This window comes from Polyodon spathula, chromosome 20 (assembly GCF_017654505.1).
Source record: "Polyodon spathula isolate WHYD16114869_AA chromosome 20, ASM1765450v1, whole genome shotgun sequence".
In the NCBI taxonomy this organism is placed as follows: Eukaryota; Metazoa; Chordata; class Actinopteri; order Acipenseriformes; family Polyodontidae; genus Polyodon; species Polyodon spathula.
The window spans coordinates 23,806,363-23,819,874 of record NC_054553.1 but is presented as its reverse complement, the minus strand read 5'-3'; the positions used below and the strand labels follow the sequence as shown (position 1 = coordinate 23,819,874).

General features: G+C 34.5%; 1 protein-coding gene across 4 annotated transcripts in view; it reads right to left on the bottom strand.

Annotated features, from left to right (window-relative positions):
* LOC121295755 (myosin-16-like) overlaps nt 1-13,512 on the bottom strand; it is a 78,498-nt gene that overhangs the window by 32,742 nt on the left and 32,244 nt on the right. For all 4 annotated transcript variants that reach the window (XM_041220766.1, XM_041220768.1, XM_041220769.1 and 1 more), the window contains 2 exons: nt 6,303-6,389; nt 2,844-2,989 (listed from right to left, as the gene is read on the bottom strand). In XM_041220766.1, the coding sequence (XP_041076700.1) occupies nt 2,844-2,989; nt 6,303-6,389 (233 nt within the window). The remainder of the gene's footprint in view (nt 1-2,843; nt 2,990-6,302; nt 6,390-13,512) is intronic.

Genomic DNA, 13,512 nt, shown 5'->3' with positions numbered 1-13,512 from the left:
TCATATGTGAACCATGTCGTTTTTTCATGGATGTGTTCTCTCAATAATGATAGGGACTCTTCATAGCTGTCATGTACTGCAGATACCACCACCTTTTTGTATCCAAATGTTGGAATCTATTTGGATACAAATATTATCTCATAACAAAAAATTAATAACGTGTAATATTTTATGAAAATAATATGTTATATTATATATTATATATTACTACCAACTAAAAAGACAATCTTTGGATTGTCTTTTGTTTGCCTGTATGATGTCCAACTCCTGGAATCTTGGGAGTTTCACATAGTTATTTGAATTGTATGAGACAGGGATTGGGAGAGCGTTTCAAAGGCTTAGGAACTTCACCTTCCAGCAGGCTTTGCAAGTAACATGCCCTATAAGCCATAAGATTGCAAGATACCTCTTCTATGATTCCTGCAAACCGAAAATTAGCATACAAAGCATATAAAAAAGTTTCACAAAATAACCATTTTAAGAAATGACCTGTTACTTAATTTATGAGGTGTTGTCATTAGTAACCAAGAATTTTATATTATACACAGTTTTATGCAGTCGTTTCAATTATATATCGAGTTTCCTCTCTTCAGCTTTTTAAACTGCTGCAGATAAGTCAATTATTTTCTGCAAACTGGATTTTCAAATAATTTCTAGGTCTCCTGTAAAGGAATCATATCAAACAGCTGTTTTTGCATTAATATTCAGAAATCTCTAACTGGGTGCATACCAAAAGATAATAGTTTTTGCTTATGCTTACTGTTAAAAAAAAAAAAAAAAAAACTTTTACCATCAGCATGATGTTTCAAAACACCTCAAGGCACTTTCTGGTTGTCGATTGCTTTGTATTGCTATTTTTTTTATTTGTCTCAGAAAAAAACAATGTAATTCTTTGCTTTTGTTAGGTTCACTTAAAATGATATTCTTATTTTAAAGTATGAGCAAGTTATAAACTCTAAACCAAAATAGTATGCTATAATCTAAAACAATTTTCTACCTCACCAAACTATACCTTTAAATGAAAATTATATGAATGCCTCATACAGAAACGACCTTACTGTAATTACCTCAAGTTCTGCACAAGCATACTCTAAGCCTTGTAAATAATGCTGAGCCCTAAGGAGATGTTCTCCGGAAAGCTAAACCAGCTTATGCTGAGCTGTAAAACATCTGGGCCAGATGCAATAATAAACAGCTACAGAATATAACCAAAATGTACCAAGAATGAAAGTGCACAGAAAATGTCAACAGCGGCTGCTACATAAAACCAAAAATGCAAGTGATTTAATATTAAAAAAAAAAACAGTTAACTTTTTTAGGAAAACAAAAATATTTTATGTAGTTGTTTTTTGTTTTAAAAAGCACAGTTTTTGTCTTTTTATTTTGTGGGGGAGGGGCAGGCAATTACGACCGGCTATGCGCTTTGGAATGAGAACACACAGTCTCGGTTGTTCTGTCCTTTTTATTTTTAATTTGTATTTAACGGTTGATTTTTTTCTCTTTCTGCCTTTTTCACATGCTTTGATTAAAGGAAAAAATAAAAAAATAAAACATAAAGCATCTTCGTTTTTCTTTTGTGTGCCCCTGCACTGGCGATTTGTGCGATGCAGTTGGGTTTCTGTCTTTCTTTTATATTAAAAAAAAACGACGACACAGGGCTTCGAGTGACGCATCCAGTAAAGGCGCTCCACATGGAGTGCAGAGTGCGCCCTATAGCCTGGACGTCGTTGGTCCGAGTCCAGGCTATTCCACTGCCTGAGGTGGCTGCATGGTGGGCCTGCAGTGTAAAAAAGAAGCCGTCGGCTGTCGGCACGCGCTTCGGGGGATAGTGCATGGGTGGTAGCAGTGAGCTGAGGCTAAAAATGATTGGCTATTCCAAATTGGGAGAATAAATGATAAAAACAATTGGCGACTATTAAATAAAAAAAAATAAAAAACAACAACAACAGTGGACAACCTCCACAGCCCCCACAAAGGTGGGCACAAAGATAATGTAGCGCCCTTTAAAAATATAACAAGGAGGCACAGAGTCAGGTGCCTCCTTCGAGACACCCTCTCAATTGAGGCCTTTGTAAAGGCCATGGCAAAGGTGGTGGGACCCTCTGCCGCAAACACTGCCATTGAGAGGGGTCAATAGCGGGGCTGTTCATCCCCACCGAATACCTCACGGGGCTGGGCACAAGGGTCATTCTCTCAAATGTGCCACCTTTTTCGCAGGATGACCTGCTCAAGCCCCACCTGCAGGCCTTAAGGGAGATGAAGGTCATCCACCCCACCCCCCTAGGGTGTAAAGACCAGCTTTAAACATTTAGTACTGTTTGTTAGTAACATCCCCCTGCCACAGCTGTAAATACAAAAGAGCTATCTGTACCATGAAAAAGTAGATCACCGTGACCACAATATATGTAAAGGGTGACATATGACATCAGGTTCTGTTACAATAACTGGTGGTAAAGAATACCCCAACCAAGTTCTATGGATAATCCACTCTTTAGATATCTGTAAAAAAGAAAGTGTGACCTGTATTTATGGAAAAAGAAATGGACCTGACAGTCCATACCAATGCTTTCATTGATATGCCTGTCACATCCCCAAATGCAATTTCATATTAACTGATGTTGTTTCCAGTTGAATTACAATGCAGTGATCATTATTCAATGTAGTGATCATTATTACACTGTACCAAGTGGTGATACCCTTGAGCTCTTTATGAATGCCTCAGGCATGTTTCCTCAAAGATGTTTTATTTCCCCCAATATTAACATCACTATATACTATTACTATACAATAGTAAAGGAAACAGATCCACAAAAGAGCAGGTAATGGTAATCAAAGTAACTTACTTTTTAATGATTTCTTCAAGGTCTGTCTTTAGTTTCTCCATCTCGTTCAGATTTTCGATGGTCATCTTGATGTCTCCCTCCAGCTTCTGTTTGGTTTTCTCCAAGTCGGTCCGGTGTTGCTTCTCCTGTTCTAGGTGGTACTCCAACTGACATGGGCACCAAGATTCTAGACTTTATTTCCCTTCACAGTTTTGTCATGCCATCTCCCTTGACCATTCTTTCACACTCCATTGGACTTGGTGAGTGTGATGTCACTTTACATTTGGAATTGTTTATCTTTTTTCTACTGTTTTAATTTTTTTACTTCAGAAGGTAATGAGGCCTACAAAATACTTTGGAATGTAAATGAGGTTTGTGTCAAACCCTTAAGATCGGCCTGTGTTCTTGAAATACTAACACATTCTTAATGGTGGCTTGTTATTTGCTTAATTTTGAAAATATAGTTTGAATTACAATACTGATTTTTACATTTAGACCTTTTTTGTTTTTAAAGAAAACCCCTTCTCACATATTTAACCTTCCATATATACAGAACTTGAAAATATACATTTCACCTCCAAGCTTACACAGTTGGTGCCATCACTTAGCTTGCACAGGCTTTTAAACCTGTCATCAACGCTGAGGCAGAATGATAAACATGTTTTATTAGATTTATAAACATGCAGGTTTCTCCATGCCACACATTCTAATACATTTTTTTTTTTTTGGGGGGGGGGGGGGGGGGGGGGGGGGGGGGGGGGGGGGGGGGGGTTCTAACAGAAAGGTAAACATATAATGGTAACAGCACATAGTAATCCTAGGAATAGAGCAGTTTTAACTGTATACAACTAGCAAGAAAGTATCCATAACAACAGTTGCTCATAACTGCAACAAACATAATTCAACAAGGGGTGCTACTAAATTTATTCAAAGTAATTGGAATTTAAACTTGAACTACCATAAGAGCTTTTCTTTAACCAATAGTACAATACCATACATAATGGACTGCATATTGAAACGTACTCTCCAGGGAGGCAGTCTTGGTATTCTGAAATACGTTGTTTTAAGTCCGTTTTCATACTCTTAGAAAGTATTTGCTCATTAACATCTACTATTATTAACATGTTAATATGTGAAACAAGTAAATTATCAACTGCTTTGATTTCATTATAGATACATAGAATGGCCACTATGACAGGTACTAAGTGATCTGTTTTCCTTTGTTGGAGCTCTGTTAACTTGACATGGATTTCTGATTTCACAGCGTTGGCTCTTAACTCCTTACCAAGATTTTAATAGAACAAAGTACAATCAATATTGTTATTGTGACGCACAAAATGTTAAAGGTAACACTTCATATTAAGGTGAGGTTTATTAGTGTTTTATAAATATATAATAGATGGTTAATAAATATGTTATAGAGTGTTAATAAAGCATTATATAACCATGTAATAGCCATAGAATGAATTACGTTTAAACATCCCAAAGTACAATAGTGGCTAAAAACTGTCTCCTTTATAAAAAACATAATTATTTATCTGGTTATTGCATGGTCATAAGCCATATATAATGTGTTACTAACACTCTGTAACATAGTTATTAAGCATATATCATATATTTATAAAATATTAATAAGCAGCACCTTAATATACAGTGTTACCAGGCTGAAACATTCTCTGTAAGGCCTCTGAATCTACTACCCTCCCTTTCTTCTTTCAACTTAAATTGACAGATTTATTTTCTTTTTTCTACACTCCCTGTAAATCAACTTTATCAGTATCAATTAAAAACTTTTTCCCCCCCACAGAATACAGATTGTAATAATAATAAAATAGCAAATAAAAGGAAGGAAACAATTTCAGAGATTGTAAATCTTTTTAAAGTTGTTTGAATTTGGTTGGGTACTGATAGCCTACTTTGGTTTTTTCATTTCTCTATATGAATTTTCTATAAAGTGACTGCAATTTCTTTACTTTCTTTACATCAAGGAAAACATCAACGGTACTATACTTTAATCAATAAGCTAAACTGGATTTTCTTGTAGACTGTGAACTTTATTTCTCTTTTTCCTCTCAAATTAATAGCAACCAGATGCTTATATATAGCTTATTGTTTTTTTGTTTGTTTTTTAAATGTTCGAAATTATGCAGACTGTGGTATATATTAATTAAATCCACTAAGACTACATACTTCATAATGCAGACCAGTTTGAAAACCACACTAAAAAAGCCCTAAGGACTAAGATAAATAATTACATGTTTTGTTAAAATAAAATAGTAACATATATTTATGCTCAAATGCTCATGAAATCATACATTAAAACTAAGAAACTACTATATAAATCTGGATTCACTTAGTGCAAAGTTATAATCAAAGCGTGCATTTAGGTTTTCTGGTGGGTAGAGAAAGAATTCCCAGTCTATCGGCTTGTTGTTCCAGTGAATTAAACATTATCAAGGAATAGCACTGCATTAGTGTAGCCAGTAGAGCTTGTAGCAACTGGTATGTGTAGGAGGCCGGTATCAGATACGACTTTTCATATTGCCAGGCTGAGAAGGTTTTAATCAGCCCACTAGGAAATATTGATATTGAACTGCTTGTAATGTATAGGCTCATATAAGTGGGGTGATATGTAATGGATAATGGCATTGTTGTTGTGTGTTAGAAGTTAATAATGAAACTCTCGAGTCAATAAAGCCTGAAACCAGAGGTCGTCCACTAAAAGAGTTTTTCAGAGCAGGGCTCAAGCGTCCCTGTGAGAACAGGAGTCATTAATTAATGTCCTCCTCTCTGCCAAAACAATGGCAGAACAGTGTCTGGTTGTTATATAATCTTTGATAATGGATGATATTGTTTCCATATCCAATGTACAACAATTTAAATGTTTGTATAGTCATACTGATTTACTATTTTTCCTATTATTAACATGTTAAGATGTGAACGTAGATATATACAGTAACCCTGAATTCATTATAAATACATTCAAAGCTCATGTTTTAAATAGAACAACACAGTCACAATTGGTTTCACACATGCTGAATCGCAATGATCTTAGAGTGCCCAGGGCCATAAGCAGAGTTGACATTCTACAGTCAAACTAAAGCTATAGTTTCAAGCTATAGCTGGCAGTATTTATATGACTGCCTGGTATTTACTATTCAACCTCCAAATCTATGTTATATGGCAAACCAACAGAGAAAATGTCAATTTCTTTTGTACTTTACCAGAATTTTGACATGAGCATCAACATTTGATGCAGAAAAGCAACCAAAGACACGAACTCGGTATCCTCATAGCTAATTAAGGCCATGGGACTGCCAAATGGTATTTTTGATAAGGCAGCCCAAGATTAGTGCTATTAATCAATGTCTGTGAAACTAGACAATACAAAACAAGAGGCTGCCAAGAAGCTTTAAAAATGAATAACTCTGCTTGCTTTTTTATACATGCTGTGGTTATTAATGTAGCGTGAATACTCACATTTTCTGTTTGCACCCGAAGTTTTGCTTTTTCTTTGGTTAACAGGTTTACTTTTTCTTCTTCAGCTTGCAGATCCTCAAAGGCTTGCTGCAAAATAAAATCTACATTTGTAATTGCTTCTGCTGGCACCAATTATCATTTTTACCACTTTGATACTTGTGTTGGCAGGTGCTCTGATCCTTTATTTTAATTATCAGTATTTTTAATTAACGTGTGATTAACTTCATCTTTTATATTGAGTTATTCAAAACTGGCAAGATATGGTATTTTCATTATTGTTCTTCATAAAGTATTAATTTACACTTCAATATTAATTCGAATCACAAAACCACATAGTTATGCACAACTGAGGACCAAGACTGAAGGGCTGAGAGGTAATCAGGTCAGAATTACGATATGCTCACTTCTTGCAGAACTCTAACGACTTGAACGATATCTGTTCATTGGAACTATTTATAATTGAGACCCAATTAAATGAATAATTACATGTTAGGAAAAGTAATAACCAATAGAACATACTTTATATTTTAATGTACATAGGGTTGCATGAAGCTATAACAATTGAAATGCATGGATACTGTATCGTGTTAGAGTTTTAAGCAATGTTATGAAAAGCAAACCTGTGGGAGACATGTTAAATATTAATTGTTCTATATGTTAAATATGTGAACAGTAGGTTACTTTTCTTAACTTAAATAGTTGTCCTTTGCAGGTGAAAACTGAGACTTGGTGTATTATCCTATTATTTTAAATAATAACTAAATAGAGGCGGCATTATTCTTGCTAACATACATGAAAGATTTCAGTTTCTACTGCAGACAATAATACATTATTTATGTGTATGGCTGACTTACAAAGAAACATGTAATACAATATCAAATGCAGCTTACATGTGTATATGTTATGGTCAGCCAGTTAGATATTTATTTGGCAAACACAAACTACCAACTCAGCAAACATGTATGGTGGCATTTGATGACACGAAGATGATGTTGTTGCCAGCTAATGAAATTGAATATTCGTGAGGCAATGTTGAAAATGTAATTCAAGATGTATAGTCCTTAAATAGTGTTCCTCTGGGTTATGAGTAGACTTGCTTTTTCTTGTTTTTCAGGACAGTTTTCTTTGTGAATGACTGTACCCTTAAAATGGTTGTTAATTTAGTCATTTCATGGTTGTTTCCCGATATGCTGAAAGAGATTTAATTTATAAACAATTGATCTGCAAATGTTCTTAACGTTAATCAAGTTAGCCAGCTTCCCATTACAGACTTGGACAGGATTTATATTTGGCTTACACATTGTTGTGTTGCTATGGAACTATGTTAAATAATGAATGTTTTAAGAAGTTGTAAACACCTTTTGTAATGCCACTGCACATTGTAGTGAGTGTAATAGGAGACACGATTTTAAACTACTTTATTATTTAAATGTTTTAATCCTTTAGATAAAAATAATGTGTATGACATTCCCACATATTACAGGCATTATTATTATTATTATTATTATTATTATTATTATTATTATTATTATTATTATTATTATTATTACTATTAAGAATAATACCATGTTCCCTAACAAACAATATGTTTGGTTGTGTGACGCTGATTAACGAGAACGGCTTTACATTTTTAGATTGTGATAATTGAAAAACTAAAGCATGCATGAAACTATACCTAAATGTAAGCCTGGTATATTTTGCCTCTAGAGAGGCTCAGCTTCCTGGCTGGGGAATTGGTGGTCTGAACTTGATACTCAGAAGTCTGTGATTCATAAAGCTACCATACTCAGAAGTGTGATCCATTGTTTGCTTTTAAGGGTATATAAAATGAAAAATCATGCATCCTTAAAATCTTCTCATCATTGTTGATGTGGTAATGATACCACATTAAAGACTTTCAGCGCACAATCTTAAATGATGAATTAAACGTGACGAACACACAAAAGCTTTAGAGGTTTGAATGCAACAGAACTGTACTGTATATCCCCAGATTACCATTTATTATCAAAGTAGATATGTGGAATCTTATTATCTACTTTTTCGATTTGATCATCCGAAAGGTTTAAACTTGTTTTCAGCACTGGAGAATCGCCTTGGATTGCATTAACCACATATCTGTGGTTATCCCAGTGTATACCCCCAGAAATAGGTGCTTGATGCCATTCAGATGGATTTCATGGCACAGTAATCTGTCTTATCCCCTTGTGTATGGTTTTATCATTTCACTCCTTTAGTTTCTTAGTTTCCTTTAAAATGTTGATAGTTTTGAACTTATATAGGAAATGTATTCACATTTTTTGAGTAATAATAATAATAATAATAATAATAATAATAATAATAATAATAATAATGTACAACACAACTCATACAGCCTTTATTATTAATTGAAGATTCCAATGTTAGTTCAAATAAGATTTCTTTTTTACACATTTTAATGTTTAAAAATGCACTTATGCTTATAATTAATGTTGTAAGGCCTCAGTTCCATTGAACTATTGAATACATAGTTCCATTGCTAAGTCACTTTGTGATTAAAAAAAAAAAAAAAATTGTTCTTGTGCTTTACTGGCAAACCTTCAACTTTTGAATTCCCTACCTACAAGATGGCTTCCATCTACATTACAAAATATCATCATGAGAAGATTTACTGTCCCAGTGGTGTGACCCTGACATCGGAATCAGAATCTGAAATGTTTCAACATCTGTCCCGGGAGTAAAGGGAGGAAGCTCACTATATAATTACATACAAAGCTCTTAACAGAACAATAATTGCAGTTACAAATATTATAGCATTGTGCTTACTGTTGATTGAATTGGCTTTAGGTATTTCAGCTACTTTACATTATTATTCCATTGATACATGAAAGCACCCACCCACACACACACTGTTTCCCTCCATCAACATACTCATTTGAAGTCAGCTTTCTGGTTCTACAGTGTTGCTTTTTGGGAAAATGTGCAATTCATCCCCACAATCATTAAACTCATTCTGATGGCTCTTTGTTAGCACAGTGTTTTCAGGGGTGAATTTAGGTGGCTCTGTGGATTAATAGCTAAAGTAGATATTACATATCTGTTTAAGAACAAACATTACAAAGCCACTATAATTGTAATTTGGGGTCACATTTTACCAAAGCCTATTTTTCAAGATGGATGGATCTTTTAGGGATACCAAGATTCCACCAGTTCCCATTATATTTAAGAGACACAATACTTAACCATGCCTTCAGCAGTATAGTATTAATATGCTTAAGAATGGCTTCATTCCAATCCTTATAAAAGTCTGCCATGGCAAATCTGCACACATTTTTCTACTATACATTTTGCTTTACTTTTAGCATGACATTCTACATTGTAGTTTTATTATGTGAATATATCTAGTATTTTTTTATATATATTCTGGGTGTAGAGGAACAATGATTTGCGAAAATGTTCATTTAAAAGTTGTAGCCAGTGAAACATCCATTATACTGACATTAGCAAAGGCAATTAATTCACTGTCAATTATCAATTATCTAATGCTTTGTACTTGAATTTGACAAATAAAGAATAAATGACATTGTGAACTGAATAAATTACAGTGTGTCATAAGCCTGAATGTGAAACCCCAGCCAACATGGTAGCAAACTATGTCATTACCATAAGCCAACCCATCAAGTATTGGTTGCTTTACATTATTACATTCATGTGAGTCAGCACATGTATAGTGGATATATAAAACATACTATTATAAGAAAATATTTTGACTTGTGAGCAGCTTGCTGTGAAAATGTCAGCCTTACTTGTGAATGTCAGAGTCTTACTTGTGAATGTCAGAGTCTTACCTGTGAATGTCAGAGCCTTACCTGTGAATGTCAGAGCCTTGCCTGTGAATGTCAGAGTCTTACCTGTGAATGTCAGTCTTACCTGTGAATGTCAGAGTCTTACCTGTGAACATGGCTCAGTCTTATTAACTTCCTCTAAAGTGTTATCCTGATACACATGTACACATTTCTGATTACATACTGTACACTGGCTTGCATAAAGACATATCAGCTTACTTGTGTTGTATCCTCAAATCGACATACTGTAGTGTCCCTTTCTTGTTTGTTTAGACATTTTTTTGTAGTCTCGGTTCATTAATGAAATAGGTCGTTTTACCAAACTGAGTGCTGTACATATTGTCTGTACTGGCTAGTCATTAAGTTTCAACAGGCTTATGTCTAAACAGAAGACTTTTACAAACATCTATCTGTGGGAAGGGACTATTATTGACATGGTTGAAAAAGGGATCTTTATTCTGACATAAGCTCAAGGCAATGTGAAATATAGTTTTTTTTTTTATTATTATTATTTTTAAGTGGGCAGCACTGATACATAAATGGAGTTTGAAGGCAATGCAGCTGTTAATGAATTGAAACAATATGTAGAGTATAGAACACAGTAATTACTGTAAATACTGTAAAAAATGTTAATCTAGCCCTGTTTATAACATTACATGGCGAGCGCTTTCCTATAAGAAACGACACAATATCTGACACCTTCAATGCCAACCAAAAATAAAAAAAAGTAATTAAAGTAATGGTTAAACACTATACATGTAGAACAAATCAGAAGGAGATCTAATGTTTCTGTATTCAATTCTTTGACCATTAAGCAAAAATATAGCATTTTACATGAGTCAAAAACAAAGCACCTATGTAACCACTGTGTGACTTTCAACTGCATAGTCCACAGTCCACTGTACCACACTGTTGCACCACTACTTTGTTCAGATGTGCTGCTAAAATGAAAAAAACATCCCTTATGCAAGTTTACCACGGTGAATTTATCATAGTGTTTTTGCACTTTTCCCATGGTTTTACTTTACTTTTCCCATGGTTTCCTACTGTTTTAACATGCTTTCACTGTGCGTTACTATACTAGACCATGGTTAACCGTGGTGTACTATGATAAACATTTCTTAGACACATCTATTATGATATATCATGGTATTCTCATGGTCCAATATAGTAACACACAGTAAAAGCATGTTAAACAGGTAGAAAACCAATGGCAAAGTGTGAAAACACTATGCTAAATTCACCATGGTAAACTTTCATAAGGGAAGTTTTAGTGTCTGCTAAATCTGCTTCGAACTGATCGCACTTATGACAGTCTTTAGTGGATTACTTGCAAAAGAAACAGTTTGCTTTGCAACAGATATCAACAAGGTTGTTGTAAAAACAGGCCAATATACAGAAAAGTAGATTTCCACAACCTTAAACTAGTGGGTCATTAGATGGTTGTTCTGGCTTAATAGCTGGTCACGCTGTTTCATGTCTTAATGTGTATGATTAGGAAAACTACATAATTACGGAAAAAAAACAAAACAAAAAAAAAGTTTATTATTAAATATCAGACCCTCAAACCTTAACACATAAATCTGTCAGAAAAAAAGGCTGGCTAAGCATCAAAAGTATGTGATTGCTTACAGCTTTTTGGACTCAGTTTGAAGCTGTTGAACTGCCAACATGTAGTGTTTCAAGGTTGTGATAAATATGGTTATAATAATCCAAGTCAGATTGAGGGTAACTGTGTGGTATTTACATTGTAGCAGGTGTTAAACTTAGATTACAATGTGTAGTCTTCTCTTTCTTTTTATATTTCCATACATATCTACTTATTGCTCTACCTCTGCAGTGGGTTTAGGGATTACTGCACATTAGCAAGAACTGGGTGTAGTGGGTTAGCTTCCTCCTTAGACACTGGCATCACCAAAAGTTTTACTTTGGTCCTAAAAAGTGACTTGGTCCTAAGGCTTATCAGCAAGGACATGTATGGCCCTTAGTATCCTCTGCTACAGTCACCACTTTCTTTAAGCTCCATGTCAGACCTAAGATGCAGCTGAAATTATTTATATTCTGATTTATACAGAACTTTGAAACGTGGAACTGTACAGTTAAAGTGTTACTATCATTGTAAATTAAAAATCATTAAATTCATTACAAATCTCCCTTTAACGATGTTTTAAATAGTGTTAATAAACATGATCTTAGGTTAAATTGTGCTTTAAAAATAAAAATAGAAATCTAACCCTCTAAAACAGTTTAAAAAAAGTTTCAAGAACTTCAACTGTGATTGGCTTTAAAACATATAGCCCAAAAATTTAGCAGTGACACTTTACAGTGGTACCTCAACATGTAAGTCATATTAGAATGAATTTGCACATGCTATTTCCAGAGCACACTTCTTGATGGGTACACATGAGATGTCGATAATAATTTAAGCTAATCTTAAATTAAACTCATTGCAACATGTCATCAGAACTATAAATTATGATTGCACATTTATTTTCTGATTGTAAAAACTCACTTTAAGGCCAGCATGTCATTTAAATGTGTGGACCACAATTCATGGTACTCGGCTAATAAGTTGCAAACAAGTTGCTCAAACATCACACTTTCCTGAAGCTGAGGTACCAAGCATTGAAATAAGTTGGCAAATGGGCAAAACATCCTGGATGTCTTCTAACCAAATCACAAAGTACTTCCACCAACCAGCCAAACTCTGATCTGAAGTTTCTAATCAATATCTAGACGTTGATACCACCAGGTTTGCCGGCTCATTCCCTTTCTGAGGTGTTTGCAATCTTCTGTTCTGTTGCTCCCATATTGAGGTTTTTCCATTTCCTAAAATCCACCTTTACCAGGCTATTTAAATCATGTAACAACGTAACCATTTAACTTGGTCAGTCCTGTCTACTCTTTCTGTGCATAAATGTACAGTACAGTAGGTAGGACTAGCAGAGTTGAGAAGTTATATGGTCACATGATTTGAACGAGATGATAAAAGTACTTAGGACAGTCCTCACAATCTTAAAGTCAGGCAAAGCCAGATTTATAGAAACATTTTCATTTCATAAGGGAGCCACAGAAGCCAGTTAGAACCTCTCCGAAGAAAAGCAACTCCATAAAACAACCAGGGAAATGTATGAAGCAAACACTGACTCTTTAATTGTCTTGTAAAGGTTATTACTTGGTTACTAAATTTGCTCAGACACAGGCTTGTCAAAAAACCCATTCAGATGGAGTCAAGATTAATTGTGAAGGTCACAAGCTGTGTTTTTTTTTTTTTGGTTAGCTTCTTGTAGGATCTGTACGGCCCCAAGAGGGAAAAAAAAATACACCCTTAGTTATGATAATAACATCAGTACTGCTACTAGCCATTGCACACTACACAGTGTTATTCA